General features: G+C 40.0%; 1 protein-coding gene across 3 annotated transcripts in view; it reads right to left on the bottom strand.

Moving 5' to 3' along the window:
• The window catches only part of bmal2 (basic helix-loop-helix ARNT like 2), a 21116-nt gene extending 7189 nt beyond the window's left edge, over nucleotides 1-13927 (bottom strand). The window contains exons 1-15 of one of the 3 annotated variants that reach the window (XM_078256721.1): nucleotides 13615-13927; nucleotides 6811-6937; nucleotides 6654-6707; nucleotides 6414-6455; nucleotides 6075-6232; nucleotides 5358-5437; nucleotides 4842-4934; nucleotides 3793-3910; nucleotides 3561-3710; nucleotides 2350-2593; nucleotides 2010-2116; nucleotides 1577-1727; nucleotides 1397-1467; nucleotides 1188-1302; nucleotides 941-1031 (exon numbers count right to left, since the gene is read on the bottom strand). In XM_078256721.1, coding sequence (XP_078112847.1) covers nucleotides 941-1031; nucleotides 1188-1302; nucleotides 1397-1467; nucleotides 1577-1727; nucleotides 2010-2116; nucleotides 2350-2593; nucleotides 3561-3710; nucleotides 3793-3910; nucleotides 4842-4934; nucleotides 5358-5437; nucleotides 6075-6232; nucleotides 6414-6455; nucleotides 6654-6707; nucleotides 6811-6937; nucleotides 13615-13672 — 1659 coding nt within the window. In that variant the 5' untranslated portion in view covers nucleotides 13673-13927. Of the gene's footprint in view, nucleotides 1-940; nucleotides 1032-1187; nucleotides 1303-1396; nucleotides 1468-1576; nucleotides 1728-2009; nucleotides 2117-2349; nucleotides 2594-3560; nucleotides 3711-3792; nucleotides 3911-4841; nucleotides 4935-5357; nucleotides 5438-6074; nucleotides 6233-6413; nucleotides 6456-6653; nucleotides 6708-6810; nucleotides 6941-13614 lie in introns of all 3 variants that reach the window. The other 2 variants (XM_078256720.1, XM_078256722.1) reach the window with 2 other exon arrangements.
• Nucleotides 13928-20131: the final 6204 nt, after the last annotated feature.

Below are 20131 nucleotides of genomic sequence, written 5' to 3'. Positions count from 1 at the left end.
CAAATTCAGTGTTTTCTTTTCCCTGACGACTGTCCATCGTTCCATGCGCTCTTTGGTTGTTTTGACTGCATACTTTTCTAATGCAGGGATGAGGCAGAGAGGGAAGGCTCTATGAATATAGCTTATGTTAAGGTCTTGACTGTGCACTTATCCCAAATTTATATCATTTATATTAAATAATAATTCAAACTTTTAAAATAACTGAATTTAGTTTTCTTCACATAATAAATAAAATGCTGAGGTATAGGCCAACCCCTTACAATCAAGAAGGCCTTGCGACCCCCCCCCGTGAAGCTTTGGCGACCCCTAGTGGGGGTCGGGACGCCCAGGTTGAAAACCTAGTGAATTAAACTTTTTTCTTAAATTACACTTAGCCACTTTGGACTGGCCTGGTCTTATAAAAACCTCATGCAGTTTTGTGAATAGGAGTTTGTGGACTTTTCCACCCCATTAATGACTGTAGATAGTCTGGCTATCACCAGACCAAGCTCAATCTTTTAAGATTGAACATTAGTCTGGGGAGTCTGCTCTGTATTTTCTACTGCACAAGAGGCGTGATCAACGGGCATGGTTCAAATGAGTCTGTACACAATTGGATAGTCCTTCAACCAAATCAGACCAACGATCCGGTTGACGTAGTGGCGACAGCGGCATCAACGGGTTGCTGTTCTTCAGTGGCTGCCTTGTTGAATGTAAACAAAAAGCTGCTTGATCGCTTCTCTATTGTGTGTTAAACCCGCTAATAGCGCGCCAGGTGGATAAGCCAGTTTGTCATCGGTTCCCGCAAATTTGTAACAGAAGCAGGATAGATAAAACGTACAGGTTTCCAGCCTGAGCTGCAGGGCGAAATCAAATCGCCGGCAGATCGGGCTGGGTTTACCCAGTCTACACTGTAGACAGATGCACTGATAAACAAAGATATGCAAGTACACCGACTTACATTGTTGCTGATTTGATTGTGAGTTTGTGGACACTTATCCTGTGGTAGACTGAACGGGCTGATGCTGCCACTGGAAGATGATGAGTTCATCCTGAAGCAACACAGATCAACTTCAAGATAGGCAAAGCAATCATAGCTAAAAAAAATAAATAAAATACTGAATTGCTCTCTTTGCAATTGTCAGATTTAGTTATCTCTGTCCCTCTTACAAAAAGTAAAGAGGACTTTCTCTGTTGTGAGGCCACACCTGTTGAAATCCAGCAGTTCATTGGCGATCTGGGTCCCTATGCTTCCAGCGTAAATCATAGCTCCAGGTGTGGTGGAGATGCCTAGTATAACTTGAAGGGACTTGTTGCCATCATCTAACAAAAAAAGTCAATCAAAAAAGTTATGGAGTGAAAGGAACAGACATGTGCTTTAAAGTGTGCTATGGCTACACATCTCAGACTAACTTACCTTCAGAAGTCTTGGAATTGCTTGACAGTTCAGACTTGACTTCCGACCGACTGGTTCGACTGGGATCATACCTTGTCGTGGGATGAGAAAACAGGTGAAGCTCAGATTAATATACTGCGTGTCTACCTCAGGTACAAAAGTATCTAGGTAATGCACAAAGAGAGTGAAGCATGTACTCACGATATAACTGTGTTAGTTGACACTATGTATTCTACTTCTTTGGTCCAGGGATTGACAAAACTAAACCACTGACTTTGCAGAGTGACAAAGGAGCCAAATTTAGTTTTGAACTTATAGCAGTCTGTGTCTATTTTGTCTTTACTCCGCAGCACTGTGGAAGAAAAACAGTAAGGAGGAGGAAGTTAGAGGTCTAAACAGTGGAAACGCATCATCCGTTTAGGGCTGAGAACACTATAGTCACAGGACGGAAGAGCGGACATAAAATATGGGGAACCCATTGCGATTTTGCAACATAGTTGAATAAACATATCAAGATGTACAGAAATTCAGTAAGAGATTGACCTGTGCTTCAACACTGCAACTGTACCAGTAATTAAAATGTCATCTAAAGAGGCGTACATAATAAAGATTCCGAGGCAAAAATATCATTTACCTTTTCGATGTCTGTCAGCTAAATGTGGTAAGTCGTCTTGATGGAAGTACTCATAGCATGATGTCCCAAGCAATTCTTGGGGAAGATAACCAAGAATAGTTGTCGCTCTTCGGGGGGCAGCAAAGTTAAGTGTTTGAAGAGTACATTGTATCATGTTAGTATGAATTTCTTTTAAACAACTACTGTACTATTTAGAATACTGTATACAATATGACATCTTTACTGTTGATCAGTATCAAAGATGTTAGAAATGTCAATGGAATGGAATTATACTAACAAAGTCATGCATCAAAAAACAACAACAACCCTCTACCACCCCCTTATTCAAATTCAATTCTACCTTTGATCGACAAAGGTGAATTTTCCATCCATGGCAAAGCGTGTGATGAACTCTATGGGTTTAACTCGGACCTCTCCATTAACCTGGGGAGATGAGTGGGAGTGGATGCGTCCCACCGCCACCAGGCAGCTGTAGTAGGAGCTATCCTGCTTGTCTGGCTCCCCGTCCCCATCCACTTCCAAATGACTGGTAGGCCAGCTGCGCATGTAGCCTGTACAGTGGACCGTGCAGTACTTCTGCGACTCTGTAGGCACATGCAAATAAAATCACAAAAATAAATAAATATATTCATTTAAACCAGAGGTTTTTAAAGTCTGACACCGTCGCACACAAAACCGAGATATCTGGGACATTCTGACCCCTAGTAATGTCAAAAATATCTAATTCCATCATTATTAACAGCACGTGGGCAATGATGGAGACACCTGGAGAGACGTGATTGGGAGGCACGGCCTCCCTGATTTAAACCATGAGCGGTCGTTCGTTGTTAGACTTCTGTGCTAGTCATGGATTGTCTATAACAAACACCATGTTCGAACATAGGGATGCTGATGAATGTACCTGGTACCAGAGCACCCTAGGTCAAAAGGTCAATGATAGATTTTGTAACCCTATCATCTGAGGCCGCATGTTTTGTATACTTGGGTCAACCGATCACCATCTGGTGGGGAGTTGGGTCATGGGGTGGCGGAAAACTCTGGACAGAACTGGTAAGCCCAAAGTGTTGCAATGGATTCAGGGAGTTACTGCATGCAACAAATTGATCCCAATTTTTTTTTTTTGCCGCCAATATTTGTTTCCATTTTGGCAAACTGGCCCCAATAAACGTGTGCTGAAAAAGCTATGAGCACTTCCTTTGCAATGTACCCGTTGATATACAGACAACTTTCACTGAATTACTTTGCTACCGAAGAAAACTTTAAAAATGTGAAGATTATTAAGCAAGATCTGGAATTATAAAGAGCATCTCTTTCTATGATTTCTAAGTGGATTTGTGGCTTTTTATTCACTATGGACATTGCATATTTTGGAAAGGTTTGAGTTATGGTCTCTCCCTCAGTTTGAAAACCTCTGCTTTCCAACAATACTTTACGTGAATGGAAGCCTACCTGATAAATATTCTATTAGCTGTTATATATGAAACCAAATAAATTCAAACCCTGAATGTTCATAAGTGATGAGTTGGATAATCCATTGGATCATTTTCCCACCTCTCTTTTTGGAGGTGCTGGCTTGGAATTCCTTCTCCTCCACCTTAATAGAAATTTTGTTGTACTTCATTCGGCAGAAGAATGAGCGGCGTGCGCCCGAACACAGCCGCGCTGCACCGACTGGGAGGTCAGCCTGGACCTGCAGACCGGCTGGAGACATGACAGGAGTGTTAAAATGAGCTGTCTTTCTCACACACACACACACACACACACACACAAATAATTGCATTACTTTTAGCATCTATTAGCCGTTCACGAGGGTATAATTCAGAAGCGGACAGCTGCTCCTTCACTTTTCCCATGTCCTTTGGGTGTATGTAATCAAACAGGCTCTGTCCAATCAGCTCTGCCTGTAGGAAGAACATACAGCATTTCAAACTGACAAACAGTTCCCATGCTAATAAAAAAGAAATGTCAAAACCATTCTGCATCTAAGGCATCTCCTGCTGACAAATAACAAATTGAACAAAGTACATTGATTGTGGAATGTTGCCCCCAGAGCACACCAGATGCTGTGTGGAGCAGAGATGGAGCCAATTTAGATTTATCTAAGAACAAGCAAAGGAGCAATCAGAGCTTTGTTGAGGGACAGCTTAAGAATGCCTTTTTCCTCTAGTATATTTACATTACACTGATCCAATGCACAACAAATGTTTTGATAGTAATTAGGCTTTTTTAAAAAAAAATAATTTTAAAACCAAAAAGATCTATCAAGCCTACACATGATCTGTGGTAAAACCGCGAGGTACGGCGCAGAGCAGAGAGGCAAAGCGCAGGTATTCGTTCTGGAATTGGTTGCGCCTTGAAAAGATCAGCAGCCACGAGGACAAAGTTTAAATAATTTGAACTTTGAGCGTAGTGCTCAGCAGCACCGCTCTTCCCATAGCACAGCCAGCGCAGAGCGGTTTTACCGTGGATCATGCGTAGGCAGCTTTAGGATCTCACATGAACCAGAATAATTTAAATTCTAGAATTTGTTATTAATCTGTAAAATCATCTAAAAAAAACAAAAAAAACAATCCACTTCATTTTTGGATTAATATATTTAACTTACATGAAATAAAGTAAAGACATACTGATGTCATAATGCAAATATAACCAATCAATTTTGTATTTATTTTAAGCGTAATTCTGTGGAATCTGTGCGTCAAATATGGTCTCACACATGCGTTGGTGGGTACCATTGGTGCCAAGACAACGCAATCCAATCCATCTGGTGTGTTCGGGGTATCACCATTAACAAAGATGCTGCTGACACAGTAACAAATGTAAAAGCGTTACCCGACTATAATTTAATATCTTCGTGATGGATTCTGAGACAAAAACTATCTTCCCACGATCACAGCCCACTACAAACAGGAACCCATCTGCAGCCTGCACAACAACAAAAAAAAAACATGGGAGGGAAATAGGGGGATCCAATATGACGACATGGTCAAGACAAAAGTAAGAGTCCATTGAGTTGAGTTTTTTTATTTATTTATAGTTTTTAAACTGAACAGTAACATTTCAATTATTTTCATGGAAATTCAGTGCATCAATTACAATGGTGATACACAGTGATTACATCTGAAAATGAATGCATGTATAAGAATTTTGATGATCTCTCTTGATAATTTGGTGTTTTTTGTATGTAGTTTCATATGAACAGAACCTACAGTATAGCACAGGCATTACGTTACTAGCTTAACATTATAGCCTGATGGTAGCTTTTGAATGAAACGTTTGAAACATCCTCAAATGACGACAGATGTATTTCACTGCAATTTCAGTTGCCTTTGTCAATGGTTGGTTTACCTTGAGGACAAGGTGTTTGAGCTCCTCGTTGGGAAGGAATGACGGTTTGTAGTTGGCTTCAGAAAAAGAACTTGCTGAACCTGAAAACAGACAAAAATGTTACATAGCCAGTCCAATATGAGACTATCTAAATAAATAAATAATTATTTGAGTTTAGGCCGTAAACTACATCTCCATCAGCAACAACATAGTACTCACTAAGTTGACTACTGAGATCTGGGAACATGATCAAATAGCTAAAAACCAAGTCAAGACGGGACAGGAACACGTGCAGTATTGCGATTAGGAGAGGTTTTGTATAACCCCTCGGGTTAGTCAAACGTATGTGTAAAAGAAAATGAAGGAAAATGGTCAAATGATTACCAAAACGGTCAGCCACTTTACAGAGCTACTTCCTCTTTCAACTTAAATTTTCCGTAGTTTTCCTGTTCGTATTTTTTTCGTGTGCTCACGTTGAATTTTACCTCTTAATAAAGTGCTTACATAGTCTGAATAAACAGTTTGTCTGATTTTCTGACTGCTAGTCTCTTGCCTGATTGGATGTTTTCTGCTGGATGTAACTTTGTACTGGAGAGTCCAAGGTTATCATGGCCGATAAAAATTATGGCCAAAACTTAAACAAATAAAACCTAAGTTGCAATAAACCAGAACTTTCTCTTAAGCAACTGAATGCATTAGTGGTGTCAAAGTCAGGGTAAATTATTTTTAACATGTTACCTTTGAGAGATTTGAGGTGCTGCACGGCCATTCTGAGCACAGTGAGTTTGTCCAGCTTACGGGACACGGGGTTACAGGTAGGGATCATGGCTGATAGTTCGTCAATGAGATTGTTCATTTTGTCCCGTCTTCTCTTCTCAATTTGGCTGTGCGGTTCCCTGCAGAGACATTAAATAATAAACAATTTAGAAAATTCAAGGGGGGTTCCTCCTTTCACTTTACAGATCATCTGCATCCGTCAAATGTAGCATCTTTTAAATTTTAGAGGACAATGGACATTTTAAGATATAATAAGAACACTGAAATGTTATAAATGTGGAGGTGTCAAATATAGCCTACCTGAAGCATTTAATTTTGACATTTTGGTCCTCTCCATCTGACCTGTACAGCAGAAAAACATTTAAATGTAGAATGACAGATACACAGATGGAGTACTTCAATAACACCAGTGGTAAATGTTACCGTTACAGGATACAACGTATGGATATACAGTATGTATGCCAAGCAACAATACGCAAATGCAAAATAGCACAGAATAAACAGGTCAGCACTGAAATGTCCTTAATCAGCACACGCTACCTGTTTTGGTCGTCTTCCATATCTGCGTCAGGGATGGAAGAAGATTTTGTATCCCTAGGAAAAAAACTCATGACTATCAATAGCAGCTAGCAACAATTTAGGTAACTGGATTTTAGAGATTTTGTGTAAGCCAAATTAAAGCAATCACACTACTTACTGGTTGTCCAAGCTGCCCTTGCGCTTCCGGGGCATCTCCATGCTCAAGTACATGCAAGCAGCTGAGGAGGGGGTCATCAGGCTGGGCAAAGACACAGAACCACTTTGGTTCTCCTCAACCAGCACATCTTCTGAAACACACAAGACACAATGAGTTGTAACTGCTTGTAAGGGCTAAGGACTCATTGATACACTCTGTGGCACTACTGCACTTCATGCTATAAATCTGACAGATTGCACTGTCTCGGATGAGTCGACCCAAACATTATTACAATGTTCTTATTAGGAGTTCCCAAACAGCCTTGTTGAGCAGTTTCTTATGGACTGCATCTGTCACAACACTAATTTAAAATGACCCCATATCAGTCTACATAGTAGCAGGAAGAGTGTAATTAAAGAGGAGACGGAACTCTTATCTGTTCATACTGGGATAAACAGAAATTATGAAGATTATGAACAAAACTGCCACAAAAGTATGGGGAAATAGCAACAGCAGCTTCCTTTCCAATTCATTTTAAGAAATTAATTTGAACACTATTGTATTTGTGTGTGTGTGTATATATATATATATATATATATATATATATATATATATATATATATATATATATATATATATATATATATATATATATATATATCCCTAACTGTTTCCTAGGATTGGTAACATTGGTAATGTGTCAGGATTGTTTGCATTAATCATTGGAGTACAAAGATGTGGGATTATTACAAAGATAAACCTCATTCACACTTCTGTATTGTGTCAGCAATTAAAGTAGTAGAGCTTTTTTGTATATTTTTTAGTGCTGTCAAACGATTAAAATATTTAAATCGCATTAATGTCAGTTAACTCGCAATTAATCGCACATTTTTATCTATTCTAAATGTCCCTTGATTTCTTTTTGTCACATTATTTCTTCTCATTTTAATGCTCTTAACATGGAAAAGTGGATCAGCTTACTTTGTGCGAATGTTTTTTTTCTGAAAACAACATTGGCATACAACAGTGTTCAATTTCACACCAACATTCTTACTTGGAGCAAATAATCTCTCACACAACGTAACGGCTTTGACGAGGGGGCGGAGAATTGGCATCAGCTGTGTGCTTGGTCTCAAGTGGTATTTCAGACTGGACGTGCTGCGGTGATAGCTCAGTTCACAATGACAAAACACACAGATCACTTTGGTCTTGTCAATGGAACCATTTGGCAACTTTTGAAAAGTAAACTTTCCACTTATAATCTTATTGGCATCCATTTCGGCGTCTCGTGCTCGCCATCCACTCAAAATGTAACATTAGCCTACTACTCTTTGGCCGGCATGCCCGTTTTGTTTCCGGTCTAGCTAGATCCGGTGTGGTGTTGTAGTTTTTCTAACGTTACTAGTTGTTGCAAAAGCATGTGAAAAAAAAACGACAAAGTTTACTAGGCCAAAAAGAACGTTACTCTCGCCATAAAAAAAAAATAAATAAAAATGACGCCGTTAAAATGGGTTTGCGTTAACGCCGTTAAGAACGCGTTTAACTGACAGCACTAATATTTTTTTTCCTATCTAATACCCTAACACCCATATTCGTCTAAAAATCTTCCAGTTGTTAAGAATCTAGTGTTAAGTAGCTGATATTCTCTAAATGTAATGATTGACCTTTATAATTAAAGTAGGGTCACCTTAAAGATTAGGAGTGACTGGCTCCTTATAACTACGGTCAATGTATGGAATCCCTACCAGCTCGTGGAGCCCAAACGCACATGATCAGCCTCAGAGCAATGTCATGGACAGAACTGGTTGTTGTAGTATAGCTGTGTAACATCAGCGACAGGCTATACCAGCATTGTTGAGGAGGGAGAGAGAGATAGAGAGATAGAGAGATAGAGAGAGAGATAGTCAAAGCAATATAAAAATGTCTGTTGTATTCTATATGGTTTATATCTCGATGTCAAAAAACAGCAGCTGGAAATATTTACATCATTTGGACAACGCTTTATGTTCTGATCCTTGAACATTGGAGTGAAGCTGGTACAAACCATAGAGGCGCCGTTTTGCTAACATGGAGTGTGGAATATTTCAAAATAGGCTTTACCATGTGGTTATTTCATATAAACTAGGCTATGTATTTAATGAAGTGCCAGAAAACATGCTGTATCGTTGTCGAGATATTAAATGACCAATATCAGGATAAAAGATTTTGGCCATATCCCCCTAGGTCCAATACATCTTGGCAATGTTCAATTAGTGTTGCAACCAAAATTATCATTTACCTATCAGCTAATCTAACAATCTGATTATTTATTATAATAGTACAAGTACAAAATCATCATCACAATGTCCCAGAGTCTAAGGTAATGTTGTCAAATTGCTTGTTTTGTCCGACCAGCAGTCTAAAATCAATGAATTAATCAAAAGATATTTATTATTTACTATACTGGTGGGTAGTGACATTGGCTCTCTATTTGTTACTCATTTGCTGCAATTTAAAATGTTTTCTCATATTGCCTAAAAAATGTCAATCACATGAGACCAGAAAGTGATATCACTTTGCTATTTTCTGTGAGCAACCAAAACAACCATAAGTAACCAAAATATGAAAATTTAAAAAGCAAATCCTTACATTTTTTTATTTAACCTTTATTTATCCAGGTAAGTTGATTGAGAACCAATTCTCATTTGCAACGACGACCTGTCACATTCACACAGTTCCACATTCATACCTGGAAGCTGCCCAGTACAACCACAGTCTGAACAGCTCCACTGGAGCGGTTGGGGTTAAGGGCCTTGCTCAAGGGCACCTCAGTGGTGGTAATGAGGGAGGGACAAGCGCTGCTCTTTCACTTTGGGGATTGAACCGACGACCTCCTGGTCACAAGCTCGCTTAACCATTAGGCCACCACTGCCCATATGACTGTCACCCACTTGTTTAGTATTCATCAATAAATTATTTTTTACAATTAGCTTTGTTTACCGACTAATCCAGGGTCTCTTCTCATGTGCCATGGAGACTTAATCATTCCAGCCATAGACCACAGCAGGTGATTTTTCTGAAGGAGTGTAAATCAGTGAAATTGTACAGATACTCTCCATGGCATGGAAAAGCACAACGGATTATTCAACTAATCATTGCAGCCCTACATCTCACCCCAGCTAAAAACAATCCATCAGTCAGCCATGAACTTGCATGCTGCCAATGCCTGAATTTTGTTGCTTGCCCACAGATGTCTTTATTTGAATGGATGAGGGCACGTGCTATAAGAGATTATTTAAAGTGCTCATATTATGCTTCCCCCCCCCTTTCCTTTATCATGTTATATCTTTTTTGTGCATGTAATAGGTTTATAAAATGAAAAAGCCTAAAGTCCAACCCAAAAACCACTGTTCACAAACTGCTCCAAACAGCTCTATTGTAGTCCATCCTTTACTTCTGTGACGAACATGCGTCACTTTGTAACACACGTTATAATGCTCGCCTAGCTGCTAGCGTGGCACACCCTCATACTCTGCTTCTGACTGGCTGGTAGTCCTTAACTGGGTGCTGTTGCGCATGTGCGACTCCCAACAAAGATGGAATAGAAGTGTGATGCTCACTCGATAGCTAAAATAGAGAGCTTAACCCTTGTGTTGACGTCGGGTCAAATTTTCGGGTTTTCAATTTTTGTTTTATATCAGAAAATATGGGACGTAGAAATAAGCGCTGAAAATGTGTAGAAGAAAAATTTAACAATTTAAAAACATTGGAAAAAGCAAAAACAAACCGTGGAAAAAAAAAAGGCGTCAAAAACATCGGGGGAAAAAAAGTGTTTTTTTCAAGGTTGACGGGAAGACTACACAAGGGTTAACACAAAGGGTGAAAAGAGGAGCTGCAGCAATATGCAGTACAACAAAACAATTGTGTTTTTTGAAAATTAAACCATGTAAACCTATTCTGGTACAACCTCTAAATACAATTATGAACCTGAAAATGACCATAATATGAGCACTTTAGGCCGAAGCTGCTGTGGAAGAGCTGTTCAGAGACTAAGCCAAGATAGTGCAGCTCTACTGCCTCCCTCTTTACAGTATATCTCTGCAGCAAATTGTCTATTCTGGTAAAATGTGGAGCTGCCTTAATGACTGTGATTTAGTCATGGCGTCAGAAGTATGTTAGCGTACATGTGGGAGAGAAACTCGTGAGAACTGCACGAGACTCACCTAATGCGGTTGATATCCATGGCTCCCATTATCCACTCTGTTCCACAGACCCTATGACCCAAAGAGCCATTAACAGATCAACGACCTGATTTTTAATCCCGCACCCCATGTCAAGATCTGTTGGATTACAGGGCTAAAGTGAGGGCAACTAAATGACTGGACATCAGGCCATACAGACCTCCCTCTGCCAACTCCCATAATCCCTCTCTGCTGTTGTCACGTGTTCATTAACTTGCTCATAACCTCACGAGCTGTACTGTATTTCCCAGTGTCACACAGTAACAGCATCACGAGAAGATGACAACTGATTTACCATGTAAAACTTTCAAGTTAATTATAAAATTATTCAAGGTATTTATGCAACAGCGATAAACTATAAAATCAAACTAGGTCATGAACTACCCTGTGCCATCATACTTCTGATACACACACACACACACACACACACACACACACACACACACACACACACCTTGCTGGGACCTGCCCAGTAAGTTTTTGTCTTTAAGTCTTTGATGGATGCCAACACAATCGCTATTTGTTAACACTCAAGTCACCATAAAAACATTTGTCTTATAACACACAGTTAACTGCATGCTAATTTAATACCAATTGATGTGTTGTCAGGCAGAGAAAATATTCTATGGAAAAAGCAAGCTGTATATGGACAAGGAAGAGAGAGGACTTGAATATTCTTTTCAGTAGACAGTTATTTTCAGAAATGTATAGGATTATTTGTGTTGGAAACTACTTGAAAATAAGATCTTCTAGATAGTACTAGTTACATATGGTTACAGTGAAAGGTCCACTGCAGCATTCTGACTGAGCATTTCAATAAACATGCCCAAAATGCTTCTCTAGTAGATACAGTAGATGCTTTCAAAAGTGGCGGCAACTTTTTAGGTTCAAAGCCAACTAAAATGGAATATCCTCTAGAGCTAAAACAACAAATCGATTTGTCAATTGAAGGTTTTGGTAATCGTTGCAATTGATTTTTCTACGCAGAAATGTAATACAATAAAGGCTGTTTACATTTTTTTTTTTACAGTTTGTTAAAAGATTACTAAAAAGCACCAATCTTGTATCTCTGAGGAAAGACCACTGCTTTAAATTGGTGTAATCAGTAACCCTAACCAGCATTGTCTGTTCAGAAACAATGTTTAGTAGCAATTTGACATTATAATGGAGCCTGTACATTTGACAAAAACATTTATTGCACTGGAACTAACATTCTGTCAAGTATCTCAGCAGTCTCCATAAACTTAAAACTACGAAACAAAACTTTCAGTTGGAAGTGTGTTATTTATAATAATGCATTGTACAGTTGTTGAACTTGATCTTTAAAAAACTCCTTTATTGATTCCAGCTTTATCAGCCAGTCCCTGATAGATACAAATACAATAGGCTGTTTATGTCTAAAGAGTGACTATTTGTGCAATAACTTAACTAAAGTTAATTATCCTGTTTGATCTTGATGTGTCTATTTTATGTAACTTTACCATGCAACACCATTGAGCCTACAAAAGTGAAAAGGCATTGTCTTAACAATGCAAAATACAGAACCTGACATTTTTGGCCAATATGCCTCATTTTAACTTTTTTTTATAATTAATAATTAATTAATTAATCCAATTAATTAATAAATTAATTAATTAATTAATTAATATCTTGAAAACCTAAAGCCCATTGCAGTTTGAGCCCTGTGGTAGCTGAGGTTTCCGGTAACGTCAAAGCTAAAAAAAATGATCATTCAGCAGTTTACGGTTAAAAAAAAACAAAACAGGGACACTACAGTATAACGTTACTGACACTATGACTGTTACTGACAACTCGTGTTTCATGTGAGGTGAAAGTATTTAAGTGAAGTTGGACTTTGACTTATTGCTTTAAGTTATTCGAATTAAAGTGCAGCCGAGTAGATTGTTGACATGCAGAGACGTACAGTCCCTAAAAAGACCATGAACATGGTACAGCTAGCTAGCTAGCTAACTAACAGCAAAGCCTGCTTCGTCCAAGCTTAACGTTAACGTTACACATTAGACCGTTGGGTCGAGCGACCATATAGCGTTATTTATTTAACGTTATTTGGGCCTAAACAGCACCACGAATTAATGCTGGTTTGACAAGCATAGGACGTCAAAGTGTAAAAAAAAAAAAAAATAATATCTACAGTGACAAACTGTCATGGGCTGTAAAACCACCTCTAACAACAGACTCGGTTGACGTGAACCCCTGGTAAACAGGCCTCGCTACCATTGCTAAGCTAACATTTGTGTGGTTCAGTCCTTTAGGTTGACATTAGCAAGCACTACTACACTGTAGATGTACAGTAGCTAGCTAACGTTATGATAAGCCGAGATAAAACGTTGGTCATATATTTTGCACGCTGGCGATATGACAAACAACGTCGTGCAGTGTTACATAAACAGCATAGAGGGCGAGTTTGCTCTACTGACCTAGTTTTGGGATAGTTACGGTCAAACGGTGAGACATCGCCAAAAAAAAAACACCACTGCGCTTCTCTTTTTCTGGTAACGCTAAATCTCTATGCCGCGCATACGTTGGTGTTACCCTAGTGTAAACATTCAAAAGTGTTGAATAGCTTTAGTATTGTTTCAATTACCTGCCGGTTCGCCTCTCGCTCTGTCACCGCCGCCAACCGCTGCATTCCTGTCCGACATGGCTGAAGCCGGAGCCGGTGCGCTGGGGCCAAGGACTCCAATGCATGGATGAAGCCGTCGACTACTCCAGGATGTTGCTGTGTTAATAGGACCGGTTGTGGGGAAGCCGAGAAGGCGGCAGGGTGTTGTAGAAGTCCCCTTGGTTCCCTGTATGAATGAAGAAAAAAAAAAAAAAAGGAGAAGGCGCACACAAAATGCACCGAGGTAGCTGTGTGCGGTGCAATCAGGACAGAGTAGAGAAATTGTCTCCTCCTTCCGGCGCACCAGAGTCACCGCAGCTTCATCGAGCCTATGCATGGATGTATGCTGCTCCTCCTATAGGCCCATGCCATGGATACACCCACGTAAAAGAATTATTAGGAACACCATACTAATATACAGTGTTTGACCCCCTTTCGCCTTCAGAACTGCCTTAATTCTTTGTGGCATTGATTCGAGGTGCTGTAAGCATTCTTTAGAAATGTTGGCCCATACACCACCACCAGCCTGCAAAGTGGTAACAAGGCATTACGGATCCATGTTCTCATATTCTGTTTACGCCAAATTCTGACTCTACCATCTGAATGTCTCAACAGAAATCGAGACTCATCAGACCAGGCAACATTTTTCCAGTCTTCAACTGTCCAATTTTGGTGAGCTCGTGCAAATTGTAGCCTCATTTTCCTATTTTTAGTGGAGATGAGTGGTACCCGGTGGGGTCTTCTGCTGGTGTAGCCCATCCGCCTCAAGGTTGTGCGTGTTGTAGCTTCACAAATGCTTTGCTGCATACCTCGGTTGTAACAAGTGGTTATTTGAGTCAAAGTTGATCTTCTATCAGCTTGAATCAGTCAGCCCATTCTCCTCTGACCTCTAGCATCAACAAGGCATTTTCGCCCACAGGACTGCCGCATGCTAGATGTTTTTCCTTTTTCAGACCATTTTTTGTAAACCCTAGAAATGGTTGTGCGTGAGAAACCCAGTAACTGAGCAGATGGGGAAATACTCAGACCAGCCCGTCTTGCACAAACAACCATACCAAGCGCAAAGTTGCTTAGATCACCTTTCTTTCCCATTCTGACATTCAGTTTGGAGTTCAGGAGATTGTCTTGACCAGGACCACATCCCTAAATGCATTGAAGCAGCTGCCATGTAATTGGTTGATTAGATAATTGCATTAATGAGAAATTTAACAGGTGTTCCTAATAATCCTTTAGGTGAGTGTAAGCCCGCTTCTTCTTCTGATGACATTTGCGGCAGAAACGCAGCAAAGGCGCATTTCTGCCCTTCATAGGTAATTTGTTCATAGAAACCATGTTAAAAAATGATTTAAGAGAGACTTGATGTGAATTGTAGTTTCTGTAATGGATGTCCAGAAACTGTTTTGCATTTATTTTGTTTTGGCATTGCCCAATTGTGAAGATTTTCTGTCAAAACCTATGAGAATATTGATGAGAGTTCTGTCTTGCTTTGGAAGAATGTAGGCCTATTATTTGGTCCCTTTGAAAATAATGCACAGAAAAACACTCATGAGTAGGCTATACGATTATTCTTATTTTCATAATAGGCTAGCCAACATGTCATATCCATGAATGTAAATTAACAGATAATAAACCATGCCTAAATAATATAATAATAAACCATTGCCTTAATGAGTTCAAACAGTAGCATCCAACACTCTCCTAATCAAAAAGCACTTTAAACTGTAACAGCTTGTGCGGTGTTAAGATAATATATATATATATATATATATATATATATATAAGATTATATATATATATATATACATATATATAATCCCCCTAGCAAATGCAAATCTGTCTTTTATTCGTCATTTAGCATATATTGTGTCTATCTTAGATTATTTGTAATTTCATACACTTCCCATAATCTGCATGTCAGTTTCTTTGGAAGGTTCGATAACTTTCAATAGCCTTTTATCTAAGGAGATTCAGCATTTCTGAAAACAAAAAACATCGAAAAAAAAGTTATTTGCAAACCAGAAATAGTTCTCTACAAAGTTCAGGTCTGTGTGGGGTTGAAAAATATCCACTGTCTGCTAGATTTCCCCAAGTATTTGCATGAGTAATGAACACATGGACCACCACGACTCCAGCTGCACTCTGAATTTCGGCTAGGCCTGTGTCTGTCCCCATGCATTACATCAATGTTAAACACCTGGGTGCTAAGGAAGGAGTCTTTAAAAACATTCTATGGTAAGCGCGTGTGCATAGAATGTTATGACACGTAGAATGTCATGACATCACTATCAAAGGCATCATAGATATACATGTAGGCCTATATATATCTATGCAAAGGCATCTGATCAAAGTAAAAAATCACGAATGGCGTCACCGCTCTTACACAAACATCACTTGACAGCAGTTGTTGGCAGTTCATTTAAATTGCAGAGATATGTGAACTAGGCACAATTGTTTATTGCTGTTGTAATTTTCAGCCATAACTGTAACTTTGAAGATATAGGCTATAGTTAAACATGGTGGTCTGCCCTGTGTTGCTTGGCTAGTCTTTGATAAACCAAATCTAGCCTTACAAACAGCATCATCTCACCACTGGTCAGACTAACTGCTAGTTTAGGTGTTGTCATTTTCTTTAGTCTGTGGCCCAACAGGTAAATTAGGTCTCCAACCTAATGTTAGTGAAAGTGTTAAATTGTATGTGCGGGATGCAGGAAATTTCTACCCTTTTGTTATTGGAAACAAACATTGTGATTGGGTCTGACGTTATAGGCCTACTCAGAATTTATTTCAGCTGTAAAACAACAAGCTGTTATTCAAAGGGTTTTGAGGACATCTAAGAGAAATGAAGAAAGCAGTTAGGAAGAGTAACAAGATGTCTCAAGATATTTTCCACACCGCTCGGTGCTGTCCAGAGATTGAGAAATCACATCTCCTGTATGTGCCTGAGAAACCTCGGGGGCTGGCATTACCCAATGTCAGGACTGAGGATGACAGGGTGAAGGAGATACCTAAATTGGAGATAAGAGAAATAAGGGAAGAAAGAGTCAGGGAGAAAAATTATCGAAGAAAGCTGAAAGAGGGAAAGTTGGGTTTGATTGAGAAGAATAAAAATAGGACCGCTAAGTTGTTGGACCAACTTGAATGTCTAAAGGAGACAAACCAAGCAGTGATTAACCGTCTGAGGGAAGATGTGAATTACCTTAAACCTACTTTAAAGGAGGCTCAGCAAGAAAAATATGTGCTCTTACAGAATGTGGCCCAACTTGAATGTCTAGAGGAGACAAACCAAGCAGAGATTAACCGTCTGAAAGAAGAAGTGAACTACCTTAAGCCTTGTTTAAAGGAGGCTCAGCAAGAAAAAGATGTGCTTTTACAGAAGGTTGCCCAATTTGAATGTCTAGAGGAGACAAACCAAGCAGCAAATAACTGTCTGAGGGAAGATGTGAATAACCTTAAACCTAGTTTAAAGGAGGCTCAGCAAGACAAAGATGTGCTCTTACAGAATGTGGCCCAACTTGAATGTTTAGAACAGACAAACCAAGCAGAGATTAACCGTCTGAAAGAAGAAGTGAACTACCTTAAGCCTCGTTTAAAGGAGGCTCAGCAAGACAAAAATGTGCTTTTACAGAAGGTTGCCCAACTTGTATGTCTAGAGGAGACAAACCAAGCAGTGATTAACCGTCTGAGAGATGGAGTGAATGACCTTAACCCTCGTTTAAAGGAGGCTCAGCAAGAAAAAGATGTGCTCTTACAGAGGGTTTCTCAACTTGAATGTCTGGAGGAAACAAACCAAGCAGAGATTAACCATCTGAGAGAAGAAGTGAATGACCTTAGGCCGCGTTTAAAGGAGGCTCAGCAAGACAAAGATGTGCAGTTACAGAAGGTTGCCAAACTTGAATGTCTAGAGGAGACAAACCCAAGCAGCGATTAACCGTCTGACGGAAACCGTGAATATCTTTGAGCCTTGTGCGGCCCAACCTGAATGTCTAGAGGAGACAAACCAAGCAGAGAATAATTGTCTGAGGGAAGATTTGAACTGACCTTAAGCCTCGTTTAAAGGAGGCTCAGCAAGAAAAAGATGTGCTCTTACAGAAGGTTGCCCAACTTGAATGTCTAGAGGAGACAAACCAAGCAGAGATTAACCGTCTGAAAGAAGAAGTGAACTACCTTAAGCCTCGTTTAAAGGAGGCTCAACAAGAAAAAGATGTGCTTTTGCAGAAGGTTGCCCAATTTGAATGTCTAGAGGAGACAAACCAAGCAGAGATTAACCGTCTGACAGAAACCGTGAATATCTTAGAGCCTCGTGCAGCCCAACATGAATGTCTAGAGGAGACAAACCAAGCAGCAAATAACTGTCTGAGGGAAGATGTGAATTACCTTAAACCTAGTTTAAAGGAGGCTCAGCAAGACAAAGATGTTCTCTTACAGAATGTGGCCCAACTTGAATGTTTAGAACAGACAAACCAAGCAGAGATTAACCGTCTGAGAGAAGAAGTCAATGACCTCAAGCCGCGTTTAAAGGAGGCTCAGCAAGACAAAAATGTGCTTTTACAGAAGGTTGCCCAACTTGAAAGTCTAGAGGAGATAAACCAAGCAGCGATTAACCGTCTGAGAGATGGAGTGAATGACCTTAACCCTCGTTTAAAGGAGGCTCAGCAAGAAAAAGATGTGCTCTTACAGAGGCTTGCTCAACTTGAATGTCTGGAGGAAACAAATCAAGCAGAGATTAACCGTCTGACGGAAACAGTAAATATCTTAGAGCCTTGTGCGGTCCAATTGGAATGTCTCGAGGAGACAAACCAAGCAGAGATTAACCGTCTGATGGAAGAGCTGAATGAATTTAAGCCTCGTTTGAAGGAAGCTCAGCAAGAAAAAGATGTGCTCTTTCGGAAAGTGGCCCAACTTGAATGTCTAGAGGAGACAAACCAAGCAGAGATTAACAGTCTGAGGGAAGCCGTGAATTACTTCGAGCCTTGTGCGGCTCAACTTGAATGCCTAAAGAAGAAGGCTCAGCAAGACAAAGATGAGCTTATACAGAAGGTGGCCCAACTTGAACACAATGATAAGATACTGCAGACAAAGATCATAAACCTGTTGGCAACAGTGCAGGATCAAGAGGAAAGAGAGAACTCTCTCAATAAGCAGAATAAGACCATTAGTGATGAACTGGCCAGGCTTGAATCTCACACAGACAAAATGCAGGCAGAGGACAGTAATTTGTGGGCAGAAGTTCATGATCTGCAGGAAAAAGAGAAAATCCTAACTGAGAAGAACCAGAGCCTGAGTGCTGAGGTGGCCCTCCTTGAATCTCTGAAAGAGAAACATCTAGTAAAGATTGAACATCTGTCTGAAGAAGTGCATGATCTTCGACATCAAGTAAGAGAAGCTCAGAAAGTACACAGGGATAACGATGAGGAAATTAGCCTACAGAAGCTGACTAATGATCAATATCTGACAGAGATAAACAAATTGAGGCTAGCACTGCATGGTTCTCAGGTAAACGAAGTCTTTATGAAGGAGCAGAATGAAAGCGTCACCAAGAAGCTGGCTCCACTTGAGTCCCTGACAGTGAAGCAAAACGAGAACATTGAAAACCTGAAGAAAGATGTGCAAGATCTTCAATACCAAGTAATGGATGCTGAGCAAAACATCTGGATTAAGGATGAGATAATAACTAAGCAATCCCACCAAATTGCTTATAAGAATGAAGATTTAGAGGAGCTTAACAACCTAATAAGCAATTTAAAACAAACAATCTCTGATCTTAAAGAGCAGCTAGAGACAAGGCAGGAGGTAGAGATACTAGCTGGTGTTGAGAATTTCCGAGAGGAACATAGCATTGTAGCTAAAAATAAAGACTCACCTGATGAGCAAAATGATGAGATCCTCCTTGAGACTACACCTGAGGAACAGAGCGCTGAAATCCTCCTTGAGACTACACCTGACGAGCAAAACAATGAGCTCCTCCTCGAGATTACACCTGAGGAACAGAGCGATGAGATCCTCCTCGAGATTACACCTAAGGAACAGAGCGTTGAGATCCTCCTCGAGATTACACCTGAGGAACAGAGCGGTGAGATCCTCCTCAAGACTACACCTGAGGAGTGGAGCGAAGAGAGCATCAAGGGGACTCCAGCTGCTCAGGCTAAGACCAGAAGCTGGTGGCGTCGCTGTGCTAAAGGTACACTGAAAACGTGTTGGCATGTTGGCTTAATCACTGCCGTTATGGTTATTACCATGGGTATCCTGACGACCACAGGGAATGCCAACTGCAATACAGACTATAACTGCGACCTGTGGGACTGTGCCTACAGCCTGCTACAGCCAACCTGCAACGGCCATCCCAGGGTGCCTCATCCCTTCTGAACAGTGAAGGTTCAGTTATGTATGTATAAATATAAATCATGAATATGAAATATATTCATAATTTCTATTTATTTAGCAGGGTGACATGGTGGTGCAGTGGTGGTCACTGTCACCAAACAGAAGGCAGGCCTTTCTG

Source organism: Sander vitreus, chromosome 8 (genome assembly GCF_031162955.1).
Source record: "Sander vitreus isolate 19-12246 chromosome 8, sanVit1, whole genome shotgun sequence".
In the NCBI taxonomy this organism is placed as follows: domain Eukaryota; kingdom Metazoa; phylum Chordata; class Actinopteri; order Perciformes; family Percidae; genus Sander; species Sander vitreus.
This window is presented reverse-complemented; position numbering and strand designations above follow the sequence as displayed.